A 14,154-nucleotide genomic window follows, 5' to 3' on the forward strand; every position below is an offset into this window, starting at 1 on the left:
GTTAGTGTCTGAGGTATGAGTTAGTGTCTGAGGTATGAGGTAGTGTCTGAGGTATGAGGTAGTGTCTGAGGTATGAGGTAGTGTCTGAGGTATGAGGTAGTGTCTGAGTGAGGAATAGGATGGTAGGGTGTGGTACTGGGACATATGGAGGGTGTTCATCTGTCTCCTTCTGACTGGTGATTTGTCATCCCTTCCCTTCCCCCCTCACTCTCCCTCCCCCTCCAACGCCCTCCATCCTCCTCCCTCCCTACATCCCCTTCATCTTCCCTCCCTCCCCTCCATCCTCCTCCCTCCCTACATCCCCTCCATCCTCCTCCCCCCCTCCATCCTCCTTCCCTCCCCTCCATCCCACTCCATCCCCTTTCATCTACCCCACAGCTCGCCATGAGAGGTCCCTCAGGTCCAATGGGTCTCACAGGGAGATCTGGTCCAGTGGTGAGTTTTAGTTCCCCCCCCCCCCCCCCCCTGATAACACACACAGACAGACACATCACTCTTACCTAGTCTCTCCGTAGAGGTGAACACAGGTCATTGACTGCCCTGTCAGAAACCTACAATGTATCGTGTCATAATTCACCCTGGCCTTTTACCCTTCTTCCTATGAGATATCTTCCTACGTATAACCATCCTGAGGTATACACCAGCCATAACAGTGCCTTCATCCTAGAGTTTTCAATGGATGAGGCTGAGTAGAGATGAATAACCAACACAATTAGAGGCTCAAAGCTTTTTTTTTTATTCTATTGCATTCATTTTATTTTTTGTATTAATTTGATACCAACCTGCATCCCAAAGTTGGCTTACCTCGGAAGCTAAGCCGAGTTGGTCCAGGTCGGTCCCTGGATGGGGGACAAGATGCTGCTGGAAGTGGTGCTGAAGGTCCAGTAGGGAGTACTCTTCCCTCTGGTCTAAGGAGATCCCATTGCCCCAGGGCAGTGAAGGGGACATTGCCTTGCGTAGGGTGCCGTGTTTTCATTAGGATGTTAAACAAGCGTCCTGACCCTCTGTGGTCACTAAAGATCCCATGGCACTTATCGTAAGAGTAAGGGTGTTAACCCCGGTGTCCTGACCCTCTGTGGTCACTAAAGATCCCATGGCACTTATCGTAAGAGTAAGGGTGTTAACCCCGGTGTCCTGACCCTCTGTGGTCACTAAAGATCCCATGGCACTTATCGTAAGAGTAAGGGTGTTAACCCCGGTGTCCTGACCCTCTGTGGTCACTAAAGATCCCATGGCACTTATCGTAAGAGTAAGGGTGTTAACCCCGGTGTCCTGACCCTCTGTGGTCACTAAAGATCCCATGGCACTTATCGTAAGAGTAAGGGTGTTAACCCCGGTGTCCTGACCCTCTGTGGTCACTAAAGATCCCATGGCACTTATCGTAAGAGTAAGGGTGTTAACCCTGGAGTCCTGACCCTCTGTGGTCACTAAAGATCCCATGGCACTTATCGTAAGAGTAAGGGTGTTAACCCTGGAGTCCTGACCCTCTGTGGTCACTAAAGATCCCATGGCACTTATCGTAAGAGTAGGGGTGTTAACCCCGGTGTCCTGACCCTCTGTGGTCACTAAAGATCCCATGGCACTTATCGTAAGAGTAGGGGTGTTAACCCCGGTGTCCTGACCCTCTGTGGTCACTAAAGATCCCATGGCACTTATCGTAAGAGTAGGGGTGTTAACCCCGGTGTCCTGACCCTCTGTGGTCACTAAAGATCCCATGGCACTTATCGTAAGAGTAGGGGTGTTAACCCCGGGGTCCTGACCCTCTGTGGTCACTAAAGATCCCATGGCACTTATCGTAAGAGTAGGGGTGTTAACCCTGGAGTCCTGACCCTCTGTGGTCACTAAAGATCCCATGGCACTTATTGTAAGAGTAGGGGTGTTAACCCTGGAGTCCTGACCCTCTGTGGTCACTAAAGATCCCATGGCACTTATCGTAAGAGTAGGGGTGTTAACCCTGGAGTCCTGCCTAAATCTGGCCCTCATATTAAATTTACAATATCAAACAAGATAATCTAAATCATAAGACAGTTAGGTATTCCTCTGTATATCAAATTATATATACATGAACTTATTTCCCTTTAAAGACTGATAGCTACCTACGCAAATAGCTAGCTAGAACAAAGTGTTAATAAGAAATTCATTTAAAAAGATTAAAAGCAATACAAATAAGTTCTCCAGTAGGCATCTACTGAGGGAGCTAAGAGCTGTGTTGTCAGTCATTTCCCGGCCACCTAATCCTTCCCCGCGTTCCTAATAGGCCAATATAACTCCTGACCTCTCCACCTGATAGCTGGCGTGTGGTGAGCGTTCTACCACAAAATGGTTGCCGTGCATCACCAAGGAGGATGCTGCTGATTGGTGGTGGATGGAGGGTTTTCCCATTACTGTGTAAAGCTCTTTGAGGACCTCAGTTGGTAGAACAGCGCTATACAAAACCCAGTATTATTATATTGTGTTTTCCCTTTTAAAACCAATAGTTCTTGACTTGTGAGACAAAGTCGGGCCCATTTTATGCTTTTAAAACTAGTGTGTGTATTTCTAAATCACTAATAGTGTTTATTGCTAAATCACTAATAGTGTCTGTATTGATAAATCACTAATAGGGGATTTTATTTGCTAAATCACTAATAGTGTCTATTGCTAAATCACTAGTAGTGTCTGTTGCTAAATCACTAGTAGTGTCTATTGCTAAATCACTAGTAGTGTCTGTATTGATAAATCACTAGTAGTGTCTATTCCTAATTCACTAATAGTGGCTGTATTGCTAAATCACTAATAGTGTCTATTGCTAAATCACTAGTAGTGTCTGTATTGCTAAATCACTAGTAGTGTCTATTGCTAAATCACTAATAGTGTCTATTGATAAATCACTAATAGTGTCTATTGCTAAATCACCAATAGTGTCTATTGCTAAATCACTAATAGTGACTATTGCTAAATCACTAATAGTGTATATTGCTAAATCACTAATAGTGCCTGTATTGCTAAATCACTAATAGTGTATATTGATAAATCACTAATAGTGTCTATTGCTAAATCACGAATAGTGTCTGTATTGCTAAATCACTAATAGTGTATATTGCTAAATCACTAATAGTGTCTGTATTGCTAAATCACTAATAGTGTCCGTATTGATAAATCACTAGTAGTGTCTATTGTTAAATCTCTAGTAGTGTCTATTGTTAAATAACTAATAGTGTCTGTATTGCTAAATCACTAATAGTGTCTTTATTGCTAAATCACTAATAGTGTCTATTGTTAAATCACTAGTAGTGTCTATTGTTAAATCACTAGTAGTGTCTATTGTTAACTTCTTGCGTCGAGCAATCCCATATCTGGGAGCGTAATCATAGCCTCAAGCTCATTACCATAACGCAACGTTAACTATTCATGAAAATCACAAATGAAATGAAATAAATATATTGGCTCACAAGCTTAGCCTTTTGTTAACAACACTGTCATCTCAGATTTGCAAAATATGCTTTTCAACCATAGCTACACAAGCATTTGTGTAAGAGTATTGATAGCTAGCATATTTTATTTTATTTTATTTTACCTTTATTTAACCAGGTAGGCAAGTTGAGAACAAGTTCTCATTTACAATTGCGACCTGGCATAGCATTAAGCCTAGCATTCAGCAGGCAACATTTTCACAAAAACAAGAAAAGCATTCAAATAAAATAATTTACCTTTGAAGAACTTCGTATGTTTTCAATGAGGAGACTCTCAGTTAGATAGCAAATGTTCAGTTTTTCCAAAAATATTATTTGTGTAGGAGAAATCGCTCCGTTTTGTTCATCACGTTTGGCTAAGAAAAAAAAACGAAAATTCAGTCATTACAACGCCAAACTTTTTTCAAATTAACTCCATAATATCGACAGAAACATGGCAAACGTTGTTTAGAATCAATCCTCAAGGTGGCAGTTGGGTTTCTCCTCTGACGCAAATGGAAAAATACACGCAGCTGGAGATTACGCAATAATTGCAACGGAGGACACCAAGCGAGCACCTGGTAAATGTAGTCTCTTATGGTCAATCTTCCAATGATATGCCTACAAATACGTGACGTAACTAATGCTGCAGACACCTTGGGGAAACGACAGAAAGTGTTGGCTCATTCCTTGCGCATTCACAGCCATATAAGGAGACATTGGAAAATAGCGCCTTCAAAATCTGTGGCATTTCCTGTTTGAAATTTCATCTTGGTTTCGCCTGTAGCATCAGTACTGTGGCACTCACAGATAATATCTTTGCAGTTTTGCAAACGTCAGAGTGTTTTCTTTCCAAAGCTGTCAATTATATGCATAGTCAAGCATCTTTTCGTGACAAAATATCTTGTTTAAAACGGAAACGTTTTCTTTATCCAAAAATTAAAAGAGCGCCCCCTATATCGAAGAAGTTAAATCACTAGTAGTGTCTATTGCTACATCACTAGTAGTGTCTATTGTTAAATCACTAATAGTGTCTATTGTTAAATCACTAATAGTGTCTATTGTTAAATCACTAATAGTGTCTATTGTTAAATCACTAATAGTGTCTATTGTTAAATCACTAATAGTGTCTATTGTTAAATCACTAATAGTGTCTATTGTTAAATCACTAATAGTGTCTATTGTTAAATCACTAATAGTGTCTATTGTTAAATCACTATAGTGTCTATTGTTAAATCACTAATAGTGTCTATTGTTAAATCACTAATAGTGTCTATTGTTAAATCACTAATAGTGTCTATTGTTAAATCACTAATAGTGTCTATTGTTAATCACTAATAGTGTCTATTGTTAAATCACTAATAGTGTCTATTGTTAAATCACTAATAGTGTCTATGTTAAATCACTAATAGTGTCTATTGTTAAATCACTAATAGTGTCTATTGTTAAATCACTAATAGTGTCTATTGTTAAATCACTAATAGTGTCTATTGTTAAATCACTAATAGTGTCTATTGTTAAATCATTGTTAAATCACTATAGTGTCTATTGTTAAATCACTAATAGTGTCTATTGTTAAATCACTAATAGTGGTCTATTGTTAAATCACCTAATAGTGTCTATTGTTAAATCACTAATAGTGTCTATGTTAAATCACTAATAGTGTCTATTGTTAAATCACTAATAGTGTCTATTGTTAAATCACTAATAGTGTCCTATTGTTAAATCACTATAGTGTCTATTGTTAAATCACTAATAGTGTCTATTGTTAAATCACTAATAGTGTCTATTGTTAAATCACTAATAGTGTCTATTGTTAAATCACTAATAGTGTCTATTGTTAAATCACTAATAGTGTCTATTGTTAAATCACTAATAGTGTCTATTGTAAATCACTAATAGTGTCTATTGTTAAATCACTAATAGTTGTCTATTGTTAAATCACTAATAGTGTCTATTGTTAAATCACTAAATAGTGTCTATTGTTAAATCACTAATAGTGTCTATTGTTAAATCACTAATAGTGTCTATTGTTAAATCACTAATAGTGTCTATTGTTAAATCACTAATAGTGTCTATTGTTAAATCACTAATAGTGTCTATTGTTAAATCACTAATAGTGTCTATTGTTAAATCACTATAGGGTCTATTGTTAAATCACTAATGTGTCTATTGTTAAATCACTAATAGTGTCTATTGTTAAATCACTAATAGTGTCTATTGTTAAATCACTAATAGTGTCTATTGTTAAATCACTAGTAGTGTCTATTGTTAAATCACTAATAGTGTCTATTGTTAAATCACTAATAGTGTCTATTGTTAAATCACTAATAGTGTCTATTGTTAAATCACTAATAGTGTCTATTGTTAAATCACTAATAGTGTCTATTGTTAAATCACTAATAGTGTCTATTGTTAAATCACTAATAGTGTCTATTGTTAAAATCACTAATAGTGTCTATTGTTAAATCACTAATAGTGTCTATTGTTAAATCACTAATAGTGTCTATTGTTAAATCACTAATAGTGGTCTATTGTTAAATCACTAATAGTGTCTATTGTTAAATCACTAATAGTGTCTATTGTTAAATCACTATAGTGTCTATTGTTAAATCACTAATAGTGTCTATTGTTAAATCACTAATAGTGTCTATTGTTAAATCACTAATAGTGTCTATTGTTAAATCACTAATAGTGTCTATTGTTAAATCACTAATAGTGTCTATTGTTAAATCACTAATAGTGTCTATTGTTAAATCACTAATAGTGTCTATTGTTAAATCACTAATAGTGTCTATTGTTAAATCACTAATAGTGTCTATTGTTAAATCACTAATAGTGTCTATTGTTAAATCACTAATAGTGTCTATTGTTAAATCACTAATAGTGTCTATTGTTAAATCACTAGTAGTGTCTATTGTTAAATCACTAATAGTGTCTATTGTTAAATCACTAATAGTGTCTATTGTTAAATCACTAATAGTGTCTATTGTTAAATCACTAATAGTGTCTATTGTTAAATCACTAATAGTGTCTATTGTTAAATCACTAATAGTGTCTATTGTTAATCACTAATAGTGTCTATTGTTAAATCACTAATAGTGTCTATTGTTAAATCACTAATAGTGTCTATTGTTAAATCACTAATAGTGTCTATTGTTAAATCACTAATAGTGTCTATTGTTAAATCACTAATAGTGTCTATTGTTAAATCACTAATAGTGTCTATTGTTAAATCACTAATAGTGTCTAGATGATATGCTCTAAAATGTCTATCCAGCCCTGCAATTGAACCCCACAATTTTAGACTTAAGTTTATGTTTTGTTTATGACTTTGTTCTACTTTATGATTCTGAAGTTAGTTGTCAGTCAACTGGCACTAACAAGCTACAGGAGATGAGTAAATCATTGGGGGAAATTAAGTTTGAAATGAATCTACAGTACCAGTCAAATGTTTCGACACACCTACTCATTCAAGGGTTTTTCTTAATTTTTACTATTTTCTCCATTGTAGAATAATAATGAAGACACATATGGAATCATGTAGTAACGGAAAAGTGTTAAACAAATCAAATATTTTTTATATATTGAGATTGTTCAAAGTAGCCACCCTTTGCCTTGATGACAGCTTTGCACACTCTTAGCATTCTCTCAACCAGCTTCCTGTGGAATGCTTTTCCAACAGTCTTGAATGGAGTTCCCACTGGCTGAGTGGTGTTCTGTTCCAGCCAATAGGACATCTCTCTGGCTGAGGGGTGTTCTGTTCCAGCCAATAGGACACCTCTCTGGCTGAGGGGTGATGATCCAGCCAATAGGACACCTCTCTGGATGAGTGGTGATGATCCAGCCAATAGGACACCTCTCTGGCTGAGTGGTGTTATGATCTAGCCAATAGGACACCTCTTTGGCTGAGTGGTGTTTTGATCCAGCTAATAGGACACCTCTCTGGCTGAGGGGTGATGATCGAGCCAATAGGACTAACGAGGTTTGTGTCCATGCTTCTCATTGGTTCATCTTTGTCTCAGGGTGTTCCTGGTTCTTCTGGACTTAAAGGTGATGCCGGAGACCCTGGTCCTCAGGTGAGAGGTTTAACACATAGCTGGAGACTACTAAACCCACTCATAGTCATACTGCACTTAACATAGACAGTTACTGTTCCTATATCTAACTACAGTTACCTATACCTCCCTACAGTTACCTATTTCTCACTACAGTTACCTATACCTCACTACAGTTACCTATACCTCACTACAGTTACCTATATCTAACTACAGTTACCTATACCTCACTACAGTTACCTATATCTAACTACAGTTACCTATACCTCACTACAGTTACCTATACCTAACTACAGTTACCTATACCTCACTACAGTTACCTCTACCTCACTACAGTTACCTATATCTAACTACAGTTACCTATACCTCACTACAGTTACCTATACCTCACCTACAGTTACCTATATCTCACTACAGTTACCTATATCTCACTACAGTTACCTATACCTCACCTACAGTTACCTATATCTAACTACAGTTACCTATACCTCACCTACAGTTACCTATATCTAACTACAGTTACCTATACCTCACTACAGTTACCTGTACCTTACCTCCCTACATTTACCTCTACCTCCCTACAGTTACCTCTACCCTCCCTACAGTTACCTGTACCTCACTACAGTTACCTATACCTCACTACAGTTACCTGTACCTCACTACAGTTACCTATATCTAACTACAGTTACCTGTACCTCACTACAGTTACCTGTACCTCACTACAGTTACCTCTACCTCCCCACAGTTACCTATATCTAACTACAGTTACCTCTACCTCACTACAGTTACCTGTACCCCACTACAGTTACCTATACCTCACTACAGTTACCTGTACCTCACTACAGTTACCTATACCTCACTACAGTTACCTATACCTCACCTACAGTTACCTATATCTAACTACAGTTACCTATACCTCACCTACAGTTACCTACAGCTACACCTATATTTAATGTATACCTATTCAGTGAATGTTCCCTAGCTGACTATAATCTGGCCATCATTACGTCTCCTGCACAGGGCTCCAGGGGAGTCCAAGGGTCTGCGGGACAAATAGGCAAATCTGGTAAGAGGGTAAGTGGACCGAGTGAACTCTGCCTCATCCAGTGTGTGGTGTGTGTGCTGTGTGTGTGTAGTGTGTGTGTAGCGTGTAGTGTGTGTAGTGTGTGTGTGTGTAGTGTGTGTGCTGTGTGTAGTGTGTGCTGTGTGTGTGTGTAGTGTGTGTGTAGCGTGTAGTGTGTGTAGTGTGTGTAGTGTGTGTGTGTGTGTAGTGTGTGTAGTGTGTAGTGTGTGCTGTGTGTGTGTGTAGTGTGGTGTGTAGTGTGGGTGCAGTGTACGATCTGAACGGTTTATCATTAACAAACAATTCTCCGAATGTTCTAAAATCCAGTTTAAAATCCCAAAACGTACAACCTGGCAGCAGATTACATAACCTGGCAGTAGATTACATAACCTGGCAGTAGATTACATAACCTGGCAGTAGATTACATAACCTGGCAGCAGATTACATAACCTGGCAGTAGATTACATAACCTGGCAGTAGATTACACAACCTGGCAGCAGATTACATACCTGGCAGCAGATTACATAACCTGGCAGTAGATTACATAACCTGGCAGTAGATTACATAACCTGGCAGTAGATTACATACCTGGCAGTAGATTACATAACCTGGCAGTAGATTACATAACCTGGCAGCAGATTACATAACCTGGCAGTAGATTACATAACCTGGCAGCAGATTACATAACCTGGCAGCAGATTACATAACCTGGCAGCAGATTACATAATTGGCTGTAATTGCATTTCCAGGTAGATTGGCATTGCCTGATTGGTCTTGAGGATTCCATGTTTAACCTCGCTCTCTCTCTCTCGCTCTCTCCTCTCTCCATCTCCCGTCTCTCTCTCCTCTCCTCTCTCTCCTCCTCTCCTTCGCCTCTCTCTCGCTCTCTCTCTCGCATCTTCGCTCTCTCTCTCCTCCCAGATCTCGCATCTCTCCTCATCTCCATCCCTCTCTCGCGCTCTCTCTCTCTCTCTCTCTCTCGCTCGCTCTCATCCCTACCTCTACACGTCTCGCTTCCTCATCTCTTGGGCTCGCTCTCCTCTCCTCGCTCTCTCTCTCTCTCCTCTTCTCCCCCCCACCTGCCTCTCTCCTCTTCTCCTCCTCCCTCTCTCCTCTCTCTTCTCGCTATCATCTCCTCATCATCTCTCTCTCTCTCTCTCTCTCATGCCTCTCCTCTCAGGGTCGTGGTGGAGCAGTTGGCACCCGAGGAATGCCTGGAGAGTCAGGGTCCTAAAGGTACATGATGTCTCTGTCCACTAGTCACTTTACTCAGAGAATGAAAAGCACACGATGTCTCTGTCTGTTACGTGTGAATGTTCTGTGTTGGTCACTACCACTGTGTTGGTCACTACCAACGTATACATGATGATGTCTGTGTAGTCTGTGGACTCGGTGGTCATTGTCACATTGTGTTTCTCTACAGGGAGACGGAGGCTTCGATGGCCTGCCCGGCCTACCTGGTGCCAAGGGACACAAGGTGAGCAACAGTAACGTATCAAGCACCTGCATGTGTACCGCTCCCTAAATGAGAAGGCCAAAGGCTGTTCTGAAATGAATGGTTGAGATCCTTTATCCTTCAAGGAAATGACCGGTGAAGCAAACAGGAAACTCCATGTGACCGGATGGCTTGATTCGGTCTTATGTAGAATTTTTTGATATATCATACACTACAGTTGAGGAACAATGTGAAAGTAATTGTGCTTTGAAAGTTGATACACTTGTAAACCCACTTTTGAGAAAATGGCCCTTGAATATTTTGCTCGACCTACTGGAGATCTCCTCGTTGTCTACAACCCATTCAGCATAGTTCACACCCTCTTAATTAAGCCTTAGCCACACCCATCTATTTAAGGATTCACATGTGAGGCCATGTACAGTACTAAACAACCAAAGATTTCAAGACTAAATACTGGTTTATACTACAGTGTGTTTGGTAAATTCAGTCTGGAGTGCCAGAATGCGCTCAGTTTATGCTCTGGGGGTTGGTAAACTCAGAGCTTTATCAGATTGTCCGTTCGTAAACTCAGAGCGTTTCACTCTCGGAGCATTCAGAGAGCACACTGGATGCTCTGGCCGAGGAGTAGGGTTGATCCGAACGTTCTGACCAAACAACAGCAGTCAAGCACCCAAGCTAACTGGCTAACGTAACCTAGCTTGCTAGCTACTTCCAGACACAAATGAGAGAACAGCTCACTCTGACCATTTTACTTGCCTTAGAAGAGCTGGTTAGGCTGTTTTTATGTTATCCAGAGTATTGGTGACTGTAACTATGCTGCTGGCACCAATGTATTAAGCTTTTTTGCCAACGTTTACTGACACCGGCCATATTCAAACGGTGTTTATTAGTAAGTTCATCAGTTATTCTGCACTCTGGCACACTCAGACGAGAGTGCTCTGAAATCGAAGTAGATGGCCAGAGTGAATTTATCAGCTACGTCTATTGACAGTTGTCGCTGTGACATCATGAACATTCTGTTGAAATGATTACTTGCATACTTGCATAGATAGTGGAGTCTTTTGTTTAGACATGTAGCTAGCTAGCTAAACAATTAACCATAACCCCAACTCATAACCTTACTACCCTGCATGAATCTGCAGGTGGCTAACCAACCAGGTTTAATGTTAGCTAGCTAGCAATGCTCTGAAATACAAATAATATTACTACACTGATCATACACGTAACGTTAGCTAGCGAGCCAACCAGCTAACGTTAGCTAGATAGCTAACATTACGCTTTAGCTTGAAATGTAAATGACTTTCTGACAACATTAGAAACATGTAATATTTGAAAATGTAGCTAGCTAGACTCTCTTACCCATATACATGGATGGATGCTTCCCCCTCTCTGTCACGGATGCCATGGTTGCCCTTAGTTTGAAGATGTAATCCGGAGACAGGTATTTATTACAATAGCCTTCTGTGTGTTCTCTTTTCGACTCCCTCTGCATATTTGCAATCAAACGGCAGAATTGTCTCAGTCTCCTGAGCTATCATTCTCTAATAACACTCATTTCAAAGCTCGGTCCTCCAGAAAGTGGAGAGCAACACTTTTGCAGTTCTACTACGTGATATCTTTCAAAAAAAGCTGTGTTAGAAAAGGATTACCTACACATACTGACCAGCTCATGTTATAGACCGATGTGTGCTACAGACCTATTCCAACTCATCTCTCGACATGTCCAGTCCACTCATAATCTCAACCAATCATGGCAGACCGATTCCAACTCATCTCTCATCATGTCTAGTCCACTCATAATCTCAAGCAATCATGGCAGCCTGATTCCAACTCATCTCTCAGCATGTCCAGTCCACTCATTTTCTCAACCAATCATGGCTAGCGGGAAGATTGCTGACTTTTTCCATGGATAAACCAACTAGGCTCCTAATTTAAGAATAGTATTCATATTTACAGATTGCATACCAGTTTGTAATTAAAGAACATAAAAGTTCACATGTCCCAGAAGGCAAAAACAAATAGTTTATGTTTAAACATCTCTCCTGTGAAGTGTGACATATGCCTAGTTTCCTGAAACGAGTCACATATTCTCAATCTCTACAAAACAATGACCTCCAGTTTTGAAATGAAGGGTCAACCCCCTAGCCTCTAATGGTGAAAGAGAGAGAATATGAGTCCTAATCAGGCCTGCAATAGGTTCCCAAAACACTGGTATTTTCTGTCTAATACTCTCACTCATTCCAGAGGATCTGAAGTTAATTACAGGCAGATTTAATGAGGCAGGTGATCCATACTGGAGAAATCTATCCTGTTGAACAATAGACTAGTGTTGGTCTGAGAAACAGGACTTGGAAGTTTATAGGCTTATGGGTGAAATACTGTTGGCCCCGTTTGATAAGACCAAATTGGCTAAAAACAAAATGCCACAACTTTTAGGGTTGGGTGGGGGGTTATAAAATGTCTGACACTTTTGGCTACATAAGCTTGTTGTTCTGATTAATCTCGTGATTTTCTTTGGGTGCAACATTATACAATCAGTCTTTAATTCTGAAATGAAATGCGGAGCTAATATTATTGTAAAAACTCATTTGAATGGCTTTGAAGTGGTAATCTAAAAAATAAATGAGCAAAGTCATTTTTTTGTTCAGATTTACAGTTGGACCAATAGTGTGGCCCAATTGATCCTCTGATAACAATCTGTTTCCACAGAGTTGTCACCAGACGTGTAGCCAAGCAGCATGTTGAAAAGCATGATCATGATACAAGCTCCAGTCCCAGTCTTTTTCTGTGCCATCTCCTCTAAACACCCTCAGAAGAGACACACCAGACCCTGTCAGGCTAAATTAGGAGCTTAGGCTGCAGAGAGAGAGAGAGAAGGGGCAGAGAGAGGGGGAACCAGGTAGAATAGGTAGAGAGAGAGAGAAACAGAGAGAAGGGGCAGAGAGAGGGAGAGGGAGAAAACAGATAGGAGGGGTAGAGAGAGAGAGAAACAGAGAGAAGGGGCAGAGAGAGGAGAACCAGGTAGAATAGGTAGAGAGAGAGAGAGAGAAACAGAGAGAAGGGCAGAGAGAGGGAGAACCAGGTAGAATAGGTAGAGAGAGAGATAAACAGAGAAGGGGCAGAGAGAGGGAGAACCAGGTAGAATAGGTAGAGAGAGAGAGAAACAGAGAGAAGGGGCAGAGAGAGGGAGAGGGAGAAACAGATAGGAGGGGTAGAGAGAGAGACAGAAGGGGCAGAGAGAGGGAGAACCAGGTAGAATAGGTAGAGAGAGAAACAGAGAGAAGGGGCAGAGAGAAGGAGAACCAGGTAGAATAGGTAGAGAGAGAGAGAAACAGAGAGAAGGGGCAGAGAGAGGGAGAGGGAGAAACAGATAGGAGGGGTAGAGAGAGAGAGAGAAGGGGCAGAGAGGGAGAGCCTGGTCGTTTGGTTACCTATTCTGCCTGGGTAACATCAAGGTAAAAACAGAGTTAGCCAGCCAGCCAGCCAATCAGCCAGCCAGCCAGTCAGCCAGCCAGCAAATCAGCCAGCCAGTCAGTCATCCTGCTGTAAGAGTCTGTAACTACACAGCCGGCCTCGCCCAGTCCTCTAGGTGACACTAACACACATTCAAGGGCTTTATTGGCATGGAAACATGTGTTAACATTGCCAAAGCAAGTGAGGTAGACAACATACAAAGTGAATATATAAAGTGAAAAACAACAAAAATTAACAGTAAACATTACACATACAGAAGTTTCAAAACAGTAAAGACATTACAAATGTCATATTATATATATATATATACAGTGTTTTAACATGTACAAATGGTTAAAGGACACAAGATAAAATAAATAAGCATAAATATGGGTTGTATTTACAATGGTGTTTGTTCTTCACTGTTGCCCTTTTCTCGTGGCAACAGGTCACAAATCTTGCTGCTGTGATGGCACTGTGGAATTTCACACCCAGTAGATATGGGAGTTTTTCAAAATTGGATTTGTTTTCGAATTATTTGTGGGATCTGTGTAATCTGAGGGAAATATGTCCTCTCTAATATGGTCATACGTTGGGCAGGAGGTTAGGAAGTGCAGCTCAGTTTTCCACCTCATTTGTGGGCAGTGAGCACATAGCCTGTCTTCTCTTGTCCTGTCTCTCTCTCTCTCTCCC

General features: G+C 40.2%; 1 protein-coding gene across 1 annotated transcript in view; it reads left to right on the forward strand.

The window, feature by feature from the left end:
- The window catches only part of LOC109875786 (collagen alpha-1(XI) chain-like), a 241,229-nt gene that overhangs the window by 61,970 nt on the left and 165,105 nt on the right, over positions 1-14,154 (forward strand). Inside the window, 5 exon segments of the mRNA XM_031836411.1 lie at positions 379-435; positions 7,457-7,510; positions 8,510-8,563; positions 9,733-9,782; positions 9,972-10,029. Coding sequence (XP_031692271.1) covers positions 379-435; positions 7,457-7,510; positions 8,510-8,563; positions 9,733-9,782; positions 9,972-10,029 — 273 coding nt within the window.

Source organism: Oncorhynchus kisutch, linkage group LG11 (assembly GCF_002021735.2).
Source record: "Oncorhynchus kisutch isolate 150728-3 linkage group LG11, Okis_V2, whole genome shotgun sequence".
In the NCBI taxonomy this organism is placed as follows: Eukaryota; Metazoa; Chordata; class Actinopteri; order Salmoniformes; family Salmonidae; genus Oncorhynchus; species Oncorhynchus kisutch.